Source organism: Barbus barbus (assembly GCF_936440315.1).
Source record: "Barbus barbus genome assembly, chromosome: 40".
NCBI lineage: Eukaryota > Metazoa > Chordata > Actinopteri > Cypriniformes > Cyprinidae > Barbus > Barbus barbus.
In genome coordinates this window covers 21,704,230-21,725,922 of record NC_136718.1, presented here as the reverse complement: position 1 = coordinate 21,725,922, position 21,693 = coordinate 21,704,230, and the positions used below count along the sequence as shown (strand labels likewise).

The 21,693-nt window shown below is 34.6% G+C and overlaps 4 protein-coding genes across 4 annotated transcripts in view; all 4 read right to left on the bottom strand.

Moving 5' to 3' along the window:
* Position 1: 1 nt before the first annotated feature.
* On the bottom strand, positions 2 to 7,366 carry agmat (agmatinase (putative)). The gene is made up of 7 exons (XM_079400843.1): positions 5,682 to 7,366; positions 4,141 to 4,343; positions 4,001 to 4,049; positions 3,720 to 3,915; positions 1,862 to 2,041; positions 1,423 to 1,507; positions 2 to 1,356 (listed from the first exon to the last, which is right to left on the bottom strand). Exons 1-7 carry the CDS (start codon positions 5,966 to 5,968, stop codon positions 1,283 to 1,285), a joined length of 1,074 nt encoding a protein of 357 aa, XP_079256969.1. The 5' UTR covers positions 5,969 to 7,366; the 3' UTR covers positions 2 to 1,282.
* LOC306859674 (serine/threonine-protein kinase PINK1, mitochondrial-like) lies at positions 6,275 to 13,499 on the bottom strand. The gene is made up of 8 exons (XM_079400842.1): positions 13,017 to 13,499; positions 10,833 to 11,111; positions 10,604 to 10,707; positions 10,338 to 10,520; positions 9,017 to 9,180; positions 8,765 to 8,889; positions 8,249 to 8,479; positions 6,275 to 7,651 (listed from the first exon to the last, which is right to left on the bottom strand). Exons 1-8 carry the CDS (start codon positions 13,371 to 13,373, stop codon positions 7,361 to 7,363), a joined length of 1,734 nt encoding a protein of 577 aa, XP_079256968.1. The 5' UTR covers positions 13,374 to 13,499; the 3' UTR covers positions 6,275 to 7,360.
* A 2,441-nt stretch (positions 13,500 to 15,940) lies between these two features.
* On the bottom strand, positions 15,941 to 17,259 carry LOC306860025 (cytidine deaminase-like; the record flags this gene model as incomplete). The annotated part of the gene is made up of 4 exons (XM_079401544.1): positions 17,103 to 17,259; positions 16,520 to 16,631; positions 16,375 to 16,432; positions 15,941 to 16,063 (listed from the first exon to the last, which is right to left on the bottom strand). Exons 1-4 carry the CDS (start codon positions 17,227 to 17,229, stop codon positions 15,941 to 15,943), a joined length of 420 nt encoding a protein of 139 aa, XP_079257670.1. The 5' UTR covers positions 17,230 to 17,259.
* A 429-nt stretch (positions 17,260 to 17,688) lies between these two features.
* The window catches only part of LOC306859636 (trypsin I-P38-like), an 8,291-nt gene continuing 4,286 nt past the window's right edge, over positions 17,689 to 21,693 (bottom strand). The window contains exons 4-5 of the mRNA XM_079400755.1: positions 21,634 to 21,693; positions 17,689 to 18,343 (exon numbers count right to left, since the gene is read on the bottom strand). The exon at positions 21,634 to 21,693 is cut by the window's right edge and continues 198 nt beyond it. Of these exons, the coding sequence (XP_079256881.1) occupies positions 18,191 to 18,343; positions 21,634 to 21,693 (213 nt within the window). The 3' untranslated portion in view covers positions 17,689 to 18,190. The remainder of the gene's footprint in view (positions 18,344 to 21,633) is intronic.

Sequence of the window (21,693 nt, the reverse complement as noted above, 5' to 3'; positions counted from 1 at the left end):
GGAAACGTACCATTTGTAATTATTTTTTATAATTTGAAAACAAACATTTGTTTCCCTTCTAAATAATAGTATGGATGGTAGATATCTTAAAGTTTGTTAGTTTAAACTTAAAAAAATACTGTAGCTTTATCAATTCAGAATGTAAAGAAAACTTTTTAGGTTAAGTCATTTTTTTCAGTGCAACACTTGTCAGATTTCTTAGCATCTCCCATACTTGAGTTACAGACTTAAACACAACTGGCACAACTTTACAGCAATAGAACATGAACTGTGCTTCAGTCCCAATGTGTAAATAATTACAAAATTTTAAACGTATATGTAAAAATATAATATGGATTTGTGTCTCTAAAATATAAGAAAGATTCCAGATGTTCTTACCAGATTGACAGTGTAAGTAAAGTGTGTAACCGCTCTTTATCGACCTGTACAAGTCATATTCAGCTATATAGTGCAGCTATAAAATGAGCAGCCTTAAAGAATGACAAATAGCATCAGAGACCTTTATAGTTTCCAGTTGTGTTCTTTCAAAATGTGCTGTGGCATGCAAAACATACTCTCAACAGTACAAAGAGAAGAAATAATACTTGATCTGAAGTATTTTGTACTATGCATTTCATGGTTGCTGTAGAAAAGCATTTGTCTCCTTTAAGTCGTGATGCTTCATTTTGTTTGCAGGATTTCAATGCATTTGATTAGCTACTGCATATGCACAGAATGGTGTGGGTGAGTTAAATCCACTCCTATACGAAGTCTTCCATTACTGACATATTTTGAGTGATGAATACATTTACTTGATTCATATGGTGTTCAATGAACATTCATTATACTTTATAATTGATGATGCGGTATTGGTGCCATTGTACTATATTAGCATTTTATTTGTGTTCTGCAATGCACTGGTAAATATCTTAAATTTAAGATAGCATTAAATCATGCCAAATTTTCATGGCTTATTAACTCTATATGACTAAATGTATTTATGTCTGTGGTGTAAAGTATTAACTCTGTATCATGTAATGTAATCTATTTTATTTATTAATCGGTTCATAAACTATATTATGAAATAAACAGAAAATGTTTTATTTTCATAATTTTGTGATTTGTTTCTCCATCCGCAATATGATTTTTTTTTTCCCACTGTGTTCGTAAATTGTGACAGTATGACACTGTTTTGCTATTCCAAATAAAGGTATTTGTTGCTGAAAAGAATATTAATATTGATTTTGTACATAAATCATGTATATGTCACTATGCAATTATCTGAGACGCTCCACAAACGCAATCAATAATATTTGACTTTTGGAAGGACACACATCATCTCAAAAAGGAGGTTAGCCCCAGTCAAAGCAGTGTTTCCTGTGAAAATAAAATGTAATTAATAAAAATATAATATAAATAAACATTTTATATATAATACAGTACCTGTGGTGTCATAAGGTGGAGAAACCTCAACTAAATCACAACCCACAAGATTAAGACCTCGACAACCTCGAATGATTTCCAGACCCTGAAAACAAATTTCAAAATACATTATTCTTTAAACAAAAGAGTCTCGATTGAGATTCATATCAGCTACGTCTCTATCTTTAAGTATGCTTTTAAGCAACCCCTAAGGTTAATATTAAACTTTCATGTGCAAAGTCTAAGGGCTGCATCTTTGATCTGTAATGTATAGTACAGTATGCTAGATTAATATTGTGTCCACTTTCCAAATCACTTGTTCTATATATCAGTTGTATAGTGTGCAGTATTATTGACAAAGTGAATTAAAAGTCCTTCATTAGTAGCTTTAAGGGTGATGGGAGTTTATTCTCAACTCCAGAGCAGGTTTAAACATCTCTGAGCGACAGGTAAAACATACCTGAATGGGTGTGAGGCCAGCAATCTCAGGTGTTCCTGTGCCTGGAGCGAATGCAGGGTCCAGACTGTCTATGTCAAAGCTGAGATAGACCGGCCCAGTTCCCATCTGTAAGCGAACCTCCTCCATGAGTGGGACAAGAGATTTGTGCCAGCACTCCACAGCTTCCACTACACGGAAACCCTGGAAAGACCAAAATATATATATATATATATATATATATATATATATATATATAAGTGAAAAATTCAGTGTATAAATATACAAAGTTTTTAGTTACAAGCATACATGCCAAATACAAATGTTATAAAATACATATAGCATTTTTATTACATTTTTGAATTACAATTTTTATTATATTTCTTAATTATTTAATAATTTTTTATTAAGTATATAATATGGTTATAATATAACAGGCAGAGAGACAGACAGATAGATATCCAGACAGACAGTATGAAATGTAGTGTAAGTTCTTATTTGTTATACTGTTTATTTAAGATTATATTGTTATAATGTTTTTATTCTATTATGTTGATATTTTCATTGTTATTATATTTCTCTATATATATTTCAAGCTTTGGCAATATTGTATTTTTTACAGTCATGCCAATAAAGCAATATTGAATTGAATTGATAGATGTCCAGACAGACAGACAGATAAATATCCAGACAGACAGACAGTTAGATAGATATCCAGACAGACAGATATCCAGACAGACAGACAGTTAGATAGATATCCAGACAGACAGACAGTTAGATAGATATCCAGACAGACAGATATCCAGACAGACAGACAGTTAGATAGATATCCAGACAGACAGACAGATATCCAGACAGACAGACAGTTAGATAAATATCCAGACAGACAGACAGTTAGATAGATATCCAGACAGACAGACAGTTAGATAGATATCCAGACAGACAGACAGTTAGATAGATATCCAGACAGACAGACAGTTAGATAAATATCCAGACAGACAGACAGTTAGATAGATATCCAGACAGACAGACAGTTAGATAGATATCCAGACAGACAGACAGTTAGATAGATATCCAGACAGACAGACAGACAGATATCCAGACAGACATACAGACAGACAGACAGATATCCAGACAGACATACAGACAGACAGACAGATATCCAGACAGACAGACAGATACCCAGACAGACAGACAGTTAGATAGATATCCAGACAGACATACAGACAGACAGACAGATATCCAGACAGACAGACAGATACCCAGACAGACAGACAGTTAGATAGATATCCAGACAGACATACAGACAGACAGACAGATATCCAGACAGACAGACAGATACCCAGACAGACAGACAGTTAGATAGATATCCAGACAGACATACAGACAGACAGTTAGATAGATATCCAGACAGACAGACAGACGGGTTAATGTACTTCCAACAGTTTGTTATCGCAAAACAAATGTCAACGGAGTAATAAAGAACCCGGCGTGAAGCAAAACAGTTCCTAGCAAACAGCTTAGAATGAAGACAAACAAAGTACAAACAAGACAGACTTTTGAGGGATAATGTCTTATTCACACAAAGCGAAGACTTCAACATTATTGCCGTAGGCCAATTAATACTGAAGATCTCCGGTTTCATTTTAAAGTAAATAACTTGAAACATAACTGAGGCGAAAGATGTCTGCTGCTGCATGTGAATAAAACAAAAGGCTGCCCGTCAGCAGAGTGATATGAGAGACTCAAATATAGCATCATTATAGAGAGGTGGAACTATTACGTCACTTTGTAGGCCAATGAACATTGTACGACACATTACATTCTAATATATATAAATGATCTATTTAGAGCATGATTACTGGTAAAAGCATCGTGATACCTGTGCTCGGCTCCACTCATAATTATCTGGAGAATAACCCGAGCCTCTGAGCCCAATCTGGACGACCCTCTTGCAGTCCAGGAGCCCCTCATCCACACAGCGTCTGAAAGGGGTCCCGTGACCAATTTTCTCACCCAGAATCATGTCACTAGTGTCCGCATGGGCATCCACATGTATTAGGCCCACCGGACCATGTCTGAACAGAAGAAATAGCAATAGTTCAGACTAAATGTGAGTTAGTATTGCAAATTAGGAGGGAGACCTCTTGTGTTTGCACCAACCTCTCAGCAACGGCTTGTAGAATTGGGTATGCAATTGTATGATCACCTCCTGGGAATCCAAGACAAGTGGAGAAGTAACTTATTAAAAGTAGACTCAAACCTGATCCAAGTATTTCTGCACATTGAAAATGTTTTCTCACCCAGTGTAAGTGGGATGCAGCCAGTGGCCACAATTTCACGATAAGCCTCTCGTATTTTTTTGCAGGTGTCCTTCAGGTCAAAGAGATTGACGTTAATGTCACCGATATCTGCCACCCTTAGTGATTCGTATGGGGCCGCTCTTGTCCAGCCATTGTACAACCTGATCATAGCGGATTCTGCCCTGATGTGCCTCGGACCAAATCTGTATTGAGTACAAACAAGTCATTTTTGCTTATGAACATTTCAACCTTAAAACATCCTAATATAAAAAAAAAAAAAATTGAGTTACTTGTATTACTTCTAATTACTACTTTGTTGAATTTTTAATATTTGTATTACATATTTGAAAATATATTACATGTTATAAATCCATTTACAAATATATCATACTGTGTATATACACACACACACACACACACACATATATATATATATATATAATATAGTGTGTTTTATTATAAGCATGTCTAAATACAAATATTATGTATATTGTGTTTATATTACACACACTCACACACATATATATATATATAATATAGTGTGTTTTATTATAAGCATGTCTAAATACAAATATTATGTATATTGTGTTTATATTACACACACTCACACACACATATATATATATATATATATATATTAGTGCTGTGAAATGAATAACCGTGATTAAGTGCTGTAGATACATATACACACACACACACACACACGTATATACTTAAGAAAAATATGTTATGTTTATACATTTAAAATATTTGTATATAATATCAATTATATGAATATAAATATACATGGAAATATTTTCAAAATGTATACTGTGTGTATTTATATATAATAAATATACACAGTATACACACATTATGTAAACAAAAAGTTATTTTGGATGCGATTAATCACACACACAAATATATACAAATGTTATTCAAATTTATACAAATATTATTAAAAATATGTAACAATTGAATTGCAATTCCTTATTACATTTTATTATTTTCGGCAATATTTATTCATTTTTGAAAATATATGAAATGTTATACAATTATATTTAAAAACATAATATATATAAAAAATAGTTTTATTATATGTCAATAAAACTTATATTTAAAATGTAGATAACATTTATAAAATGTCTATATGTTACAATTACTACTTTATTGAATTTGTAATATTTGTATTACAATTTTGAAAATATATCAAATGTTATAAATATAAAAAATGTATCAAATACACGTATAGTATGTTTTATTATAAGCATATATATATATATATATATAAATATTATTAAAATACATTTCTTTATTAGATTGTATTAATATTTAAATTATTTTGAAAAAAAAATAATGCTATAAAATATAAAAAATATATAAAAATACATGGTATGTTTTTTTTATCACAATATATCTATAAAATGTATGATTGTATATATACATAGTACTATATGCTACAGCATACTATAAAACACACATAGCAAATAGAATTTCTGTGTTTTTATTATGCGTTATACAATGCCAAGTGTCATGATTGTGTGATATATGATGTACAGTACCTTGCACCGGGACGGTTTGATGTTCCGGTGTCAATGGGAACCCCGACAAACGCCGCGTCCAGCCCGTCCGCTGTTTTCTGAAACGGTAATTTGCACATAGTCGCGATTCCGCTGACTCTCGCCACAAACTCCGCGCTCGGCGGGACATTCAGGCCTTTCCCGGACATTCGCCGCGTGAAAGACACATTGCTCTGATCCCAGTCAAAGTGAGCTGCACACGCTTTAAAAATCTGGGATCCACCAAAGACTGCTCGAATTTGACTAACGATTTTGATCGAAGAAAACATGATCAGCTTGTCGTGAAACCAACTCCTGCAGAAATTAGCGAAAAATGCAATGCAACACCTCGCCTGTGCAAGGGTTCGTTTTAACGGGAAGGTTTCGCAAAAAGTTGTCTGTCGCTATAGTTAAGGCGATTCAAAATGAACTTTTGCCCCTGGCGCGATGAGGGGCTGGACTCTGTGTTGTTTTTCCACAATCATATACACCCACACTACTCCTACTAGGAATGGGTATTTAGTATGCATATTACATTATGCATTACATTTCAATAACTGATATTATTTTTTATGTCCAAGTCCAACAAAACTACTATGCAAAAATGATTTTTAATTAGTTTGAAAAAAAAAGATTACAAGAATGAAATGTGCATTATTAGTATTATTAACAATAATAGTGAAAATATTTATCATTATTATTAAATACACTATTTTTATTCATGCAGATTTGTTGACAAAATCTGTCAAAAACAGGTCAATATTGCTTAAAATGACTATTTTAGGACAATCATGTTTTTCTGCAAAATGAACAATACATTACTCTCTCTCTCTATATATATATACATACTGTCGTATGCATTTCTGCAAAGAGGACTGGTGCACTATGCCCATTCCTCTTGGGCAATGCAATTTATTCCAAAGGTATGAAAATATCACTGTGATAATATGCTGCAGTGTAAATATTAACGTGTATTCTATTGCCAAACTGTTTTAGTGCTACATGCAAGTGAACACATTATTTCAATACTATCCAAATTCTTTATTATTTTTGCCATTTATCTCCTTTCCAGGCTATGTACCATGAAGTCAATGTGCATTCAAAATTCACCCTGTTTACTTTTAATGCACATGCACAATGACTGGTCTTATTATACAATTCATCTAAACAAGTTATTCCAAAGATTATAATAGCAAACCCATCCAAATATAATCACTTGCTCAATCTCTGCAGTGACATCACAAATCCCAATTGCTTTTTCAACTCTTCCAACCAACTCTGCTCCAGTAACACGCATTTCATGATGCAATCAGTTACCAAAAGTTACAAATTAAATTTATACTGAATATCCAGTCAGAAAAAAACCCCATAAATTTTGTAATTTATTCTGCATTAATTTGCCTATTTTTTTTAAACAATATTCAGTATGCTGTGATGTACTGTGGATAGTAATGCATTACATTATGCACGAATTTGTACCTGGTTTAAGCTGTTATTCTAAAGAGTCATCAACAGCATAAAGAATTCTTAATGTATATATAGTGAAAAGTGCCAATGCATAAATTGCCATAATTTCAAAATATGTCAGTGATGGACATTCAAATTAAAGTGCTTCCCCCAGTCTACAAAAAATTATTGGTACTGAGCTGTGCTTGTTTCTCTAGTAAACACTCACTCAAACACTAAGGTTCAGTGTGGTATGCTAGCAGGGACTTCCACTGCTCTTGTCCGTACATGAGGAAGCTGAGTGCGGCGCGGAGGTCCTCCAGGTCAATGTTGGCGAGGAAGCATCTCTGGAGTTCAGATTTTACGGAGCTCCCACCCGACCCTCGACCCTTCAGCAGCACCACAGCAGACTGACACAGCAGCCAGTCTGACAGCTCATCCATTCTGGCCCGATCCAAGCTGGCCAACACACGCTTGCCCCAAAGGCTGATGTGAAGCATGTTAGCGGCCACACGTGCACTGGGGCGCTGCAAACCATCAGGGACGTTATGAAATAAATCAGTCAATGAACTGCTTTATCTTGTCAGTTTTTATATTCAAGTGTTGTTGAGTTTCTCTATGGGCAAACCAGAGCCTGACAGATTTTACAGCATCATTTTTATGATCAATACAGATTATTTTTAATAATGTTGTTGTGTCCAATAACTGATATGCAGAAATTATTTTTAATTAGGGTTTTATTTTTGCTTAAAAAAAACATGATAGTAATATTACAACAAAGCATGCATTATTACTACTATAATTATTACAGTAATAATAATAATAATTATTATTTTTATTAAAATAATGATCTGAATGAAGATGAAATCTGTCAAAATGTATTGCTTAATAAATTAACTTTTAGGATCATTAAGTGTTCCTGAAATGTGACTAAGTTATTTTTTATGACCCAAATATACGTGAAAACATAATCACAAAAATATGTTTTAATCCAATTATATACTGTCTAATATATATATATATATATATATATATATATAAAAAATTGGGTTAAATATATTTATTATATATACACACACACACACACACACACATAAGGTAGTGTTTCTTGGTGGATATTATACCTTGCGAGTGTTTCTGCGTAACAGTAGCTTCACTACTAGCTGTACATCATCAGGTACAGAAGCAGGAAGTGGAGGAAGCTGTTGTTCCTGATAAGTGCAACTCTCCAGACCCTCTGAGCTGTAGAAGGGGTTCGGCTGACCGAAGAGCTCATAGGCGATGGCCCCTACAGCCCAGGCATCTGCTTTACTGTAATCTATCATCACCCCTGGACCTGGAACTGCTGTAGCCACCTAGAGGACAAAGAAATCATAAAGACGTTTCATTTGATAAATAAAAAGTTCAGTAATAATCAAACAAATGCCTTGCAAGAAAACATTCTTGCTGTCCCCTTTTCTTTATACATTTTAAAATTTGACCTTTACAATCATAAATGGAAATATAACATTTAAATAAAATGGCAGTAAAAATCTTTACAGGTCAATGAGGAATCTGAAGTACTGGCCTGAAAAGGCAAGAAGAAAAAATCCTTATTGTTGCGCTCTGACACTCCAAGTGTTATTCCAGACGTTTCTCACCTCAGGTGCCATCAGACAGGCGTTTCCCCCTCTGTTAACCCACCGGCTGTTGAAGGGCAGTTTAAGGTCCAAATCCTCTGCCAGACAACAGCCGAAGTCAGTGATCACCAGTCTGGGACACCCGGCTTTGAAATAGAAACACATGACAGCAATGTTAGAATTAATGTGATTAAAGCATTTACCTAATGCTGGCAAAATGCTGCAAGTTTACACTGGCATAAAATGCTGTCTGCCCTGTCTAATGACTCTTACAGCTGTCAAATTCCAGAAGCACATTGTCTGATTTGAGGTCTCTGTGAGCGATGCCCTGCTTGCACAGGTGATCCACCCCTTCCAGCAGCTGCAGCAGCATGAGAGACGCTTGCATTCGGTTCGGCACACACACACCCAGGTACTGCCGCAGGCTGCATGGGTAACTACAGCACAGACACATCAATCATGACTTTACAGATAAAAAAATAACCACAAACAGCATTCAGAAGAAAATGAGTCTAAAGGCCTGTTTTTTGTTAGTTTTTTTGGTGGGCATGTAAAAAATATATTTTAACATATTACAAATTAAACAGTAACTATCTAATACATAAATATTATTATATAACACAATATTATAAAATGTTACTATATGCATTATAATAATATCATATTATTAATTATTACTTATTTATTTTTGTTATTTTCCTAATAAATTAACATCGTACTAAATAATGGTACTAATAATTATTATTTTTATAATCATATTTTTTTTTTTTTTTTTTTTTTTTTTTTTATTAGTCGTCGGTTATTTCAATACACATGCACGTACAAGTACAGTCTCAGCTATACAGTAAGAAATAATGGGAAATATACAAACAGGTAAACAAATTAACAATCAGGCTAGGCACTAAATATGCACCATAAAATAGAGTCAAGAGAAATTATTAATGTAGCACCAAAAGGGTGTCCATAACTGCCAAAAATCATCAGACTTTTGATGTATATAATCATATTTTTATACATTTTAGTTTCATTTATTAGTTTTCATAACAAATCAAAAACACTTACAATAAATTAATTTAACAATAATTATTTATTTGTATGTTTAATTATTTTTTATTTTTGATATTTATGTTTATAACTAATACATTTTATAATAAATGAATATAAGAATTATCATTAATTATCATTTTATTTATTTTTATAATTATTTTTTATTTATTCATTTAATGTTTATTAATTTACTTATTACTTTTATAACAATACATATAGTAAAATCATAAATAAAAATAAACAAAATATAATAGTGTCTATTATTATTTTATAACAAATTTATTATCAGAATAAATAACAATAAAAAGTATACACATATATATATATATATATATAATACAAAAATATTATGATTATGATAATGAATTTGTTATAAAGTAATAAATTAAATTATATGTAATAATATTTTGTTTAATTTTTATTATGTTTAACTAAATGAATTATATGTATATATATATACACACACACACATATATATATATATATATATATATATATATATTTATTTTTTAATTTTTTTTAACCGGCTGCTTTTATGATTCCTCACTTCTTCATGACCAGGAACAGTGTGCGATTGCTGCCCAAACCCAGTGGATTGAGTCGGGCAGGCAGGACATCGGGGTACTCCTCCTGAGCTCCAGGCAGCAGCGGGACCTCAGCAGTGAAGGCCCGGTACACTGTGATCACATTGGGATGAGCGGTCAGTCTTTTAGGCACCGTTCCAAAGTGGCTGTAAAAATAGCAAAGCCGTTGGCAATGATTCAGTCTATTTTAAGGCCATGCTGTACTGCTAACATTTACAAATGAACTCACCCATCCAAAGTGATCTCTCCTTGCTCTTTCGTTAAGGCCCGTGGACACGCAGGAACCAACTCCATAGACATAGAGCGAAGGATGGCGTCACTTGATGAACCAGCCTATTGATCAGTATCAAATGTTCATTAGAAATTTTGGAATACTGTACCCTGCATGCATTCTACACAAGATCCAAAAGAATTCCATTACTCCAAAATAGAACGCTAAAAAAACTCAAAATTCTCACCCCAATGTTCCACATCATTTTCATAGCTAAAGGATAGCTGGGTATAGCTGAGAATCGAAGTGGTCCTGCTTTCTTATTGTCATCATCTGTTTCTTTCTGGTTGAGTTCCACCAGTGAACACTTCCCACTCTCCACAGGGGCCGCGAACGGGGCCGCTGCCTCATACACCGCTGCATTGCAACCTTTCCCGATCTGTTTCCCAATCACATAGTCCTCCAACTTGTACCCCGATGTAAAAGACTTCAGAGGGGTCTGGAACTTCTTCTTTCTGAATACAGCCTGCATCGAAAAAACATTGTGAAAAACATGTAAATAAGCCTTTAAATACACACGTAATTGCAGCTGACAATATTTCTTGAATTTATTTAAATGAAAATGAATAGAGACGTTGTATTCCAATGTAATGATTTGCACTGATGACAAATGATAAATGCATTATGGATACAATTGCTATATTTGCATATATATAATAATAACCTCTGCATATCATTTGCATGTGTGCTTGTGCAAAATTGACTAGGTCTAATGAACTTTAGAAGAAAGTAGTAACCCGATACGGTAGATAATGACAAATAATGACATGTAAAAACATAAAATTATTACTATGTTACTGTTCAGTATTTTGTAATCAGACTAATAACTTGTTGTTGTTGTTGATGTTTTTATTATGTCTCAATTAAATTTATGAATTACTGTGAACGTAATATCACAATGTTACATGTAATAAGTGTTTTGTGCAACAAGGAGTAAAGAATGCAACATTGTAATATTATATAAATATAACAAGTGTAATATTATAAGCTATGTAGGGTTGAGAACCAGAAGGGCGTAAGTGACATTTTTGGTGAAATGGAGATATATACATCAAATGAAAGCTCTTAATGAGCTCTTTCTACTAGCAAAAGTACTTTCATCCATGAGTGTACAAATTTGTATTATAAAACAATTGAAATCAGTACACAAAGTCAGATCAAACTATGATAACATTTTTGTTTTGGCTCTCCTGTAAAGTTGGTGAAATGTCACTTACGCCCTTCTGGTTATAATATATACATATATAATATACAGTGTTGGGGAGTAGTTAACTACAAGTAGCGACGCTACTAACTTAACTACATTTTTCAGTAGCTTGGCAGTAGCTCAGTTGCTTTTTAAACAGTGTAGCTTTTCCAGTAGCTAACTACTTTTTGCAGCAAGTAGCGGTGTAGCGCGAGCAAAAGCTACATTGCGTTTTGTCGAGCCTGAGCGAATCAGCGCGATGCAAGGATATTCTTCTTGTTAGATTACAAACTAATTTTTTGCCATTACCGCCACCTGTTGTTTAATCACGCATCTTGCGGCTAACAGTTCACTGACGTAAAGAAGTGGGTTGACACACCCATATTATCCATGATGGAGCAAGACGTGGCGGCAGATTTGGAGGATGGAGAGAGAAACAACTAAAGTTAATTACCCATGGCCTTATTTGTCCAAGTTCATGTCTCTCAAAAAACGACAAGTAAAGGTTACACTTTTTGTAACAGTCTGAGATATTTGAGTGTTGTGTGTAATAAAACAATACTCTTTGAAATTATAATAGTATTGCATTGTTTTAAACACTAAATATTTTACTTAAAACATTCCTCAGACACTTATTCAGTTATTTATAATATACGTTGTTCAAAAAAATCTAAAGTAGTTTCAATGTAGCTAGCTACTTTTTGATAGTAACTTGTAGTGTAGCTAACTACTTTTCCAAAAGGGTAGCTTGACTGTAGTTTAACTACTTTAACTTACGAGTAGCTTGTCAAACTACAGTTTCAGAGTAGCTTCCCCAACACTGATAATATATACATTAGTCAAAGTTCGGAATAAAGGCTGCATTTTTTGGGGGGGGTAAAAAATACAGTAAAAAAATAGTAATATGTGAAATATTATTACAATAACTGTTTTCTATTTAATACAATTTAAAATGGAATTTATTCTTGTGATAGCAAAGCCATTTACATTATTTTACATTTATGCAGTTGGCAGATGTTTATTACCAAAGTGAATACATTTTTTTATACATTCTAGGTTAATCGACATGAACATGCCACTGTTTGAACTACAGAAATACTAATTTATTATTATGCTATATCACTGTTAAATATTAAATATACAAATGTCGTCAATGTTGTGTTGTTATGTGATGGTGTTTTTCACCTGTATCTCCTGACAGAGAGCAGCGCTTGTCCTGTCCTCCTCCAGCTGCTGTTCAATCAGCCCCAAACCCACCCCAAAAGCCAGAAAAACAGCTCTGTTTCTGGGAGCACCACCTCCAGCCACTCTCCTGAAAGCCCCGGACTGGAGCTGGGCGGCCAACCCGCTGAGAGACAGGCGGAAGAAGCGGTACCGAGCGGGCAGGAAGGTCTGCGGCTGGACGGTGCGGGTCGAGCGGGACACACGCAGCCGCTGACCGCGGAGCTTCGCTGCCACACGGCCGGCTGGTTTGAAGAGCCCCAGCTGGAGAAGTGACCTCCCCAGCTCCAACCCCCGACTGAGAGCATGTTTCATTGACATTTTGAGCCGAATAAAGAACTAAATTTCACGACGAAAACAACTGGGCCTGTTTACCGACCCAACCTCTCCCTGCATTATTTCCTCAAGGACAGTGTTTATGTGACGCTCATTGGTCCGCGAGATGTCGCTTTTTGTTAGGCTTTCAAAATAAAAGTCAACTGAAACGTATTTCACAATAAAAGTAAATATGGCACATATTTTAAGATAAAAGTATCAATAAAAGTTCGAATGGCTGAATCAGTTATTAACCATACAACAGTTCAAAATATGGTCATTGTTTATTAGTTCATATTTTTTAAATTGGGAAATAATACAGCTATACATCGATTCAAAACATTTTAAATCTGCACATCTGGTTTGTAACATGGCTTATAGCTTTATTTTGTATTACAATTTCGCATTGCCAACAGGTCTTTTTTCTTTTCTCAGATCATCAGGGCCAAATGAACACGGAAGGAGCTCCTCCAGTGTCATCAGATTGTAAGATCCATCAGATTTTGCCATATAAACGTCCCACTGTGAGCCAAACTGTAAGACAGATGACAAAACCAGTCTGTTAAATGACAGTATCAATGGAAGGTGAAGCATGATTAGTGCATTAGTCTACTTACATTCTTTTGTAATTGTTTTTGTTATAAGCCACACCTAAATTTATAAAGGCATTTCTTTTATTTCCAAATGCAGTTTGTCATTGCTGACTCACAACTTTTTACAGATCACATTTTAACTCCACATTTGTATGCCTTCATAAATAGTCATAAATAAAACAATAATAATTATCAGTTTGCATAATTTTATTTTTTTAGAAGAACTGGCCTCTCTCATGAACTGCCTACAGGCTCCACATGGAGAAATAAAACCATCTTCAAGGTCGCTGCATAAAAGACAGTTCATAACAGGAATATTAATCAACAGTAATTTCAGCCAATACTTACATCTACAGTCAGGTCCATATATATATATTTTGGACACAGGCACAATTTTTATTATTTTAGCTGCTGACCAAAACTTTCAAGTTACAGTTATATAATGACTATGAGCACACTCTGAGCTTTAATTTGAGGGTATTCTCGTCAAAATTGGAGGAAAGGTTAAGGAATTACATCTCTTTAATATGTACCTCCCCCCTTTTTTCAAGAGACCATAAGTAATTGGACAATTGACTCAAAAGCTGTTTCATGGACAGTTGTGGGCTATTCCTTCATTATTTCTACATCTATTAAGCAGGTAAAAGGTCTGGAGTTGATTTTAAGTGTGCCATTTGCATTTGGAAGCTGTTGCTGTGAACCCACATCATGCGGTCAAAGGAGCTCTCCATACAGGCAAAACAGACAATTGTTAGGCTTAAAAACCCAAACAAATCCATAAGAGAGATAGCAAGAACATTAGGAGTGGCCAAATCAACAGTTTGGTACATTTTGAGAAAAAAAGTACACACTGGTGAGCTCGGCAACATAAAAAGGCCTAGACGTCCACGGAGGACAACAGTGGTGGATTATCAGAGGATCCTCTCCATGGTAAAGAAAACCCCTTTCACAACATCCAGCTAAGAGAAGAACACTCTCCAAGAGATAGATGTGTCACTGTCAAAGTCTACAATCACAAGAAGGCTTCACGAGAGCAAATACAGAGGGTTCACCACAAGGTGCAAACAAGGCCAGATTAGATTTAGCCAAAAAACATCTAAAAAAGACAAACCACTTCTGGAAAAGCATTTTTGGACAGCTGAAATTAAGATCAACCTGTACTAGAATGATGGGAAGAAAAAAGTATGGAGAAGGCTTGGAACAGAGCATACAACATAATCTGTGAAACATGGTGGAGCAGTGTGATGGCATGAGGATGCATGGCTTCCAGTGGCACTCGGTTACTGGTGTCTACTGATGATGATCCAGCAAAGTTGATTGGACGTCACTTCGTAGTACAAATGGACAATGACCCAAAACATACAGCAAAAGCAATTCAGGAGTTTTTGAAGGTAAGCAAGTGGAATATTTACATAGGAATGAATGAGAAGTGCCGTAAACTGAATCCCACCTGTCGCAAGAAGTCAGTGACTTCTCTTATAAAACAGCAATTTATTTTGTGGCAAACTCTAAAAATAGTTCAATCCAAAAGTATTGTTTATTGTAAAACATGTTGAAGATTAGCAGATAGGCTGTTGATTCATTAAATGATGAGCCGTTTCCTCTAAAAAGCTGTTTATTCAGCGTAGTGAAGCCTCACCTCCATTGATGGCCTCTCGTCTTCTTTCCCACGTACTGCCAGACCGGAAGCGTTAGCTTTAGCTGTAACGCTTTTTCGGCTAATGATTGCAGGCTTGCCTTCTAGTGGCTTTGGTCAAACTTCTCCCTATATTATTTATGTAATGCTGATTGGTCGGAGGGATAATTGTCACTTTTTTACAGATTTCCCAATAAAAGCACACATTGTAAATTAAATTTTTAATAATTTAACCACACATCAATTCAGAATAGGGCTACTATTTATTAATTTACACATTTATATTTTTCATTGGAAAATAATATAACCATACATCCATTCTGTCATGGCTTTATATCAAAAGTCTAATGGTTTTCTCTTGCCCTCAGATCATCAGGGCCAAATGAACACGGCAGGAGCTCCTCCAGTGTCATCAGATTGTAAGATCCATCAGATTTTGCCATATAAACGTCCCACTGTGAGCCAAACTGTAAGACAGATGACAAAACCAGTCTGTTAAATGACAGTATCAATGGAAGCTGAAAAATGATGTGTGTATTACTCACATTCTTTTGCAATTTTATTCTTTATTTATTTATTTTTTAAGCCTAAGCCACACTTACATTTCACAAAATCCCACTATTTCCAAACATGCAGTTTGTTGACTCATGTTTTGGTTTTCCCTGATGACTTGTTTTCACAAGCCACAGTGTAACTTCTATGTTTTTGTGAATTATTGTAATAACAAAAGAATAAAAAATGATCAGTTTGCATTATTTTATTTTTGAAAAGAACTGACCTCTCTCATGAACTGCCTACAGGCTCCACATGGAGAAATAAAGCGATCTTCAAGGTCACTGCACAAAAGACAGTTAAGGAATATTACTCAAAACTACTTACTTATACTTCAGCCAATACATACATATAGCTATATACTGAATTACCTGGCAATAACAATGGCTTTGAAGCTCTTGTGTCCCTCAGACACAGCTTTAGAGATTGCAGTCCTCTCAGCACACAACCCAGCAGTGTAGCATGCATTCTCTACATTACAACCTGTTAAAAACACAAAAATATACAAAACAAATATATAGACTACTGTTCAAAAGTGACAGTGAAGACATTAATGAACCAAAATATTTTTATTTAAAATAAATGCTGTACTTTTGAACTTTCCATTCATTCAAGAAGCATTCAAGAAGTGTTGATAATAATCAGAAATGTTTCTTGAGCAGCAAATCAGCGTATTAAAATGATTTCTGAAGGATGTAATGCTGCTGAAAATTCAGCTTTGCATCATAGGAGTAAATAACATTTGAACATATTTAAATAGAAAGCAGTTATTTTAAATTGGAATCATATTTCACATTATTGCTGTTTTTACTATATTTTTGATCAAATAAATGCAGCCTTGCTGAGGATAAGAGACTTTCAAAAACATTTAAAAATGGCAGCAACCTCAGACATTTGAATGTTATGTATTTTTAGTTTCAAATAACAACAACATATTTTTTAGAGTGTCCTCACCTGTGAACACGGTTCCATCGCTTGTTAAGACAGCTGCTCCGACTCTGAACTTGCTGTAGGGACAATACGCCTGTTCTTTGGCTTCCTGAGATTTCCGAACAAGCACTTCTGGGCTCCAGCTATTCATAATGCTGCTGACTGGAGACTCTGTTCTAACAGCCAGGCGTTACATGGCTTCAAGTCACAAGTTAACGTATGTGTGAGTGTGTGTGTGTGTGTGAGAGACTAAAGAGGAAATCAGTTGATGTAATGACTCTTTGACACTTAGCATGTAGTAATTTGCATGCAATGTCAAAATTCCCATTTACTTAATAATTCATATACATGACAAGGTGTGAAATTCCACGAACAGGATTGTGCATTGCAGCGTTCTGACAATCATTAGCACCGTCAACATAATGAATAAAACATTTTCACTTACCTGAATGTGGTTTAAACATTTATTCTCATGAGTACTAGAAAATATTTAACTGAGGTAATGCACAAATTGTAAGTAACCAGAGGGAAGAGTAAAAATCATCCTGTTTACTCAGTCCAGAGTTCAGAGACTCATGTGAAGATACGACTGCAATAAAGAGGCAAGTAGGAGCTTGTTGTAAACTTTATGTATTTCAAAACGAAACAGTGACAATTCCATCAATCTTCCTGACAGCTAGATTTCTTGCAGGTCATTCTATCAAATAGATGCATTCTGGGATGCTTTTTAAATCATATTGAAGGACTTTTCTATCTGTTCCAACATTTGGAAAAACTAAATAGAATACAGTTTTCTAAAGAAATTCATATTGGCACAGTTTACATTTATCTTCCAAACTAATTTCAAGCATTCGTGTGAAAGCCTTATATAGAATATATATGGAAATATGAGTGAAAATAGGCTTGAACATAAGATAAAAGATCAAATAAAGTTCATATAAGTATTCAATGCTTTACAGAGTCCAAAATGAGCATGTTAATTTATAATTATTGAGACACTGGAAGCAACGATGTGAAAGCATCAGTACTTGAAGTAGGATTTATTGTCAAATTACACCTTTTTCTGAATTCAGATTGAAGGAAAGCTTCCCACATTGAGTTAAACCTGTATTTCAGATGTCAGTGCTGATGACCCAGTCGATCCAGCGGCTGTAGTTTCTCACTCTTGTGTAGACGCCAGGGTAGTACGGAAGAGCACAGCCGATTCCCCATGAAACTATGCCTTCTAAAGTCCCATCACAAATGAGAGGACCGCCCGAATCACCCTTTGAAAGAAGGATTCATGTATTTGACATTTTTTTAAACAATTTTTCCCCATCACAAATCACACTATCCTTATGAAAATGGAACAAAAACAGAATATTTTGACCTTATTGTTTACATTACAAGTTTTTTGTTTTCCATTCTTCAAAGGGAAATTTTCAAAACAATTTTAAACAAATGAAACTGAAACCATCTGTAAATATACTGTGTAACTAGATGAAGATATCACACTAACATAAAGAGGCTGAACATAAAGCCCTGAAAAGCTGTGCCATATCAGAGTATATCTAACGTCTCCATGAATTGTCAGCAGTGGACCGCACCCTTATTCCCAGAACGCCTTATTCACAGAAAAGCCTTTGGCAGGACCCTTGGGAGGGTTTGTTTGCCATCATAAATTAGGAAAACTGCCGACTGCCATGGAAAAGCAGGTGTGTTTGAGGGGTCAAACTAAACTAAGAGCAACTTTGAACAACCCAGCTTATAGTTTGTATATTTCATAAAGTGTCTCTAAACAGGGGTGGGCTAAAATAAGAATTGTTTATTATTAATAATAATTTTTTTTTAACGTAAAAGCTCCAATAAAGTTAATTTAAGTATTTAATGTTTTCAGTGTCCAAAATATGCACCTATGTGATTCTGGAATAATGTGAATGCATCAGTACTTGAAGTAGGATTTATTGCACCAATTAAAACTGCCAAAATAATGATCGTTTATTATTAATAATAATTTTTTATATTATTTTCTTAAGTTTAGGGTTAGGGTTTCTTTTTGTACACTAAAAATGGCACAGAAATAATTTAAGTAAATTTCACAAACAATTACAAAGAAACGGCAAGTAACACATTGAATTAATCATGAAATTTAGAAGGAGAAAATCTGAAATAATATTTTCTGGGAATCTTTGTAAAAATGTTTAGTTTTTTTCCAACGGTTTGGTTCCAGAAGTAAAAATCTCATCCAGTGATTCTTAAAAAAAAAACACTTTAGTGCCTGCTCACTCCCATAAAGCAAATGACATAAAATCAGATTCGCTACACTCTCAACTACTGTACCAATGTTTCCCAATAAACAAAAAAATTAGAATTGGAGTACTCGGACTCAAGTACAACTTTTAGCGGATTTGGACTTGTCACCGACTTGGATGCATTTTTACTCGGACTTGAGCTCAGGGACAGTTGATGGTCACTGACCGGATGCATTGTCAGAAAAGTGACATTCAGTACTCGCATGTGTTTTTAAGTCTTGAAAGTACTTGAAAGTTGCCAGGTTTGTGTGCGCACACACCTAAAGCACGCTCACAGAACGCGCCTCTCAGCCAGTGTGCACATATCAATTAAGTTCTATTTGTGTGTCACTGCTACACACCCAAATAACTTAGTGATGTCAAATTGTTTGTCTTGGAGAGTATTCATGTAAATGCAGTTGGTTATGTCTTCTGTTAACCTAAACAGTTGGAAATATTTTATCTGTGCGTCAGGTCTTAAAGTGACAGCAGAATCACGAAAAAAGAGAAAATCACTCACTGCTCTCAACTGAATCACTTTAGTAGAACGGATATTTTATTTATTTGTACATTTATTACTTGCTTAAATGCAGGGGTTAGATTGGGCCAGGGCTTACGCTGGTAACACATCAATGGACTTTCCTCGTACATTTCCAACAACATTGGCTATATGTTTAAACACTTTTCTTATACTGATTCAAGCAATGATGCTGCAGGTATTTTTATATGAATATATCTCTGAAGGGAAGCGATTGTCTTCAGAATAGTTTCAATGGCATCTTCATTATTATCTAATAAAGAAGCATTTATGAGCGCTGCACTGCTTTGTGTACAGCCATTTCCAGGGAAACCACTGTATTTCTGCCATTCCAAAAGCGCCTCCTGCTGGCAGAGAATCAATTTGCATTTTCAATCAGCCCGTCTGCAGTTTTTGTTCAGACTAATGCAAACTTCACCCGATAATATAATTTATATTTCTGACTCATCCCTTTTCTTAAATATTTTTTGTAAATCATGTTTTTACAGTCATTTTACAGTTTAATAAAACATTAAAACTATAAAACTACCCTGCTTATACAGTTTTAATTTAATTAAAAAAAAATTCAATAATTTTTGCAGTTCTTAAAAAAGGTCTTAAAAAGTCTTACATTTGATTTAAAAAAATCCTGCAGACAGATCTAGCTTTGCACACTGCCATGCAGTATCTAGAATGATTTTGATCAGAATTTCATAGCAGAGGACTCTCTCAACTTATATTTGACAGTTTTGTCAATTGATATAAGATGCAGGCTTTGCATACACATATGCAGAGAACATTTTACTTACATTAGTTTAGTATTAGTTTTTGCTGCTGTAACAACAAAACAGTAACTGTTTTTCTTTCTTTCTTTTTGTGAAAAAAATCCTTAGTGTTAGCCCTGGATCCTATGTCCACACAGTGAAAAAATATGTCTTATTTTATTTAAATACTAATTATTAGTATAGCTTTTTACTATGTTAAATATGTAAATATAAATATATGCAGGTGTGGCTCATCTATATAGGCGGGCAGGGAAAAGCCCAACCAAAATATTCATCAATTTGAAAACAATAAACTGCCATCATATTACAGGACTGTTAAATGCTTGAATCTGATTGGTTGATGAATGTTCAGGGTGTGCAAGGCATGTCTTGCCTGCATTACATGTCCATACCACTTCGCCAAATGATTTCCATTATTTCAAAGGTCCTTACTCTGAAATATGTCACAATACATAAATAAAGTCAGCCATAACTTCTGTTACTTTAGGTTTGCTGAGCAGAACACAAATTATTAGATCAATTATAAAAATCATAATGGCAAGATACGACAGAGGTTTGCCTTTGTTACATTTAAATTGACATTGCCTTTTCTAGTTGTAAAGGTTAAAACAAGCTTAAGATACTGACAAAAAGTTGTGTTTAGTTGTACTCAGACTCGACTCGAACTCAACCCTTTTTGACTCAACCCTGGAGTCCAACTCGGCCCATTTCAGACTTGGACTCTTGGACTCTCAAACCCAACACTACAAAAAATACATTGTTTCTATATACATAATTGACCACTTTAAAGCTTTTTATCAAAATATTTTTTTATCAAAGATTGCAATGGTGGGATTCATCTCGTAGCTGGATGGCTTGGTTATTAAGAAAAATACTTCAGGAGCGAAGGCCACTGAAAAAGTGGGCGGGACCTGTTGCGCTCTATTCCATTCGCTGCCACCAGGGTTGGGGAAGTTCTCATTTGCATTTAAACCTCTGATTACCTGACAGGCGTCTTTTCCCCCGAAGCGAGAGCCCGCACAGACCATGTTGTCGTTGACTCT

What these genes read in the sequence shown, in the direction of transcription:
- agmat (XM_079400843.1), bottom strand. Translation starts at nt 5,968, where the DNA reads ATGTTTTCTTCGATCAAAATCGTTAGTCAAATTCGAGCAGTCTTTGGT. An exon ending in TCAAACCGTCCCGGTGCAAG is followed by an intron (nt 4,344 to 5,681) that starts GTACTGTACATC and finishes TACTCAATACAG; the next exon opens with ATTTGGTCCGAGGCACATCA. An exon ending in ATGAGTGGAGCCGAGCACAG is followed by an intron (nt 2,042 to 3,719) that starts GTATCACGATGC and finishes TGGTCTTTCCAG; the next exon opens with GGTTTCCGTGTAGTGGAAGC.
- LOC306859674 (XM_079400842.1), bottom strand. Translation starts at nt 13,373, where the DNA reads ATGTCAATGAAACATGCTCTCAGTCGGGGGTTGGAGCTGGGGAGGTCA. An exon ending in AAATGATGTGGAACATTGGG is followed by an intron (nt 10,708 to 10,832) that starts GTGAGAATTTTG and finishes ACTGATCAATAG; the next exon opens with GCTGGTTCATCAAGTGACGC. An exon ending in CCTGTCTGATGGCACCTGAG is followed by an intron (nt 8,480 to 8,764) that starts GTGAGAAACGTC and finishes TTTGTCCTCTAG; the next exon opens with GTGGCTACAGCAGTTCCAGG.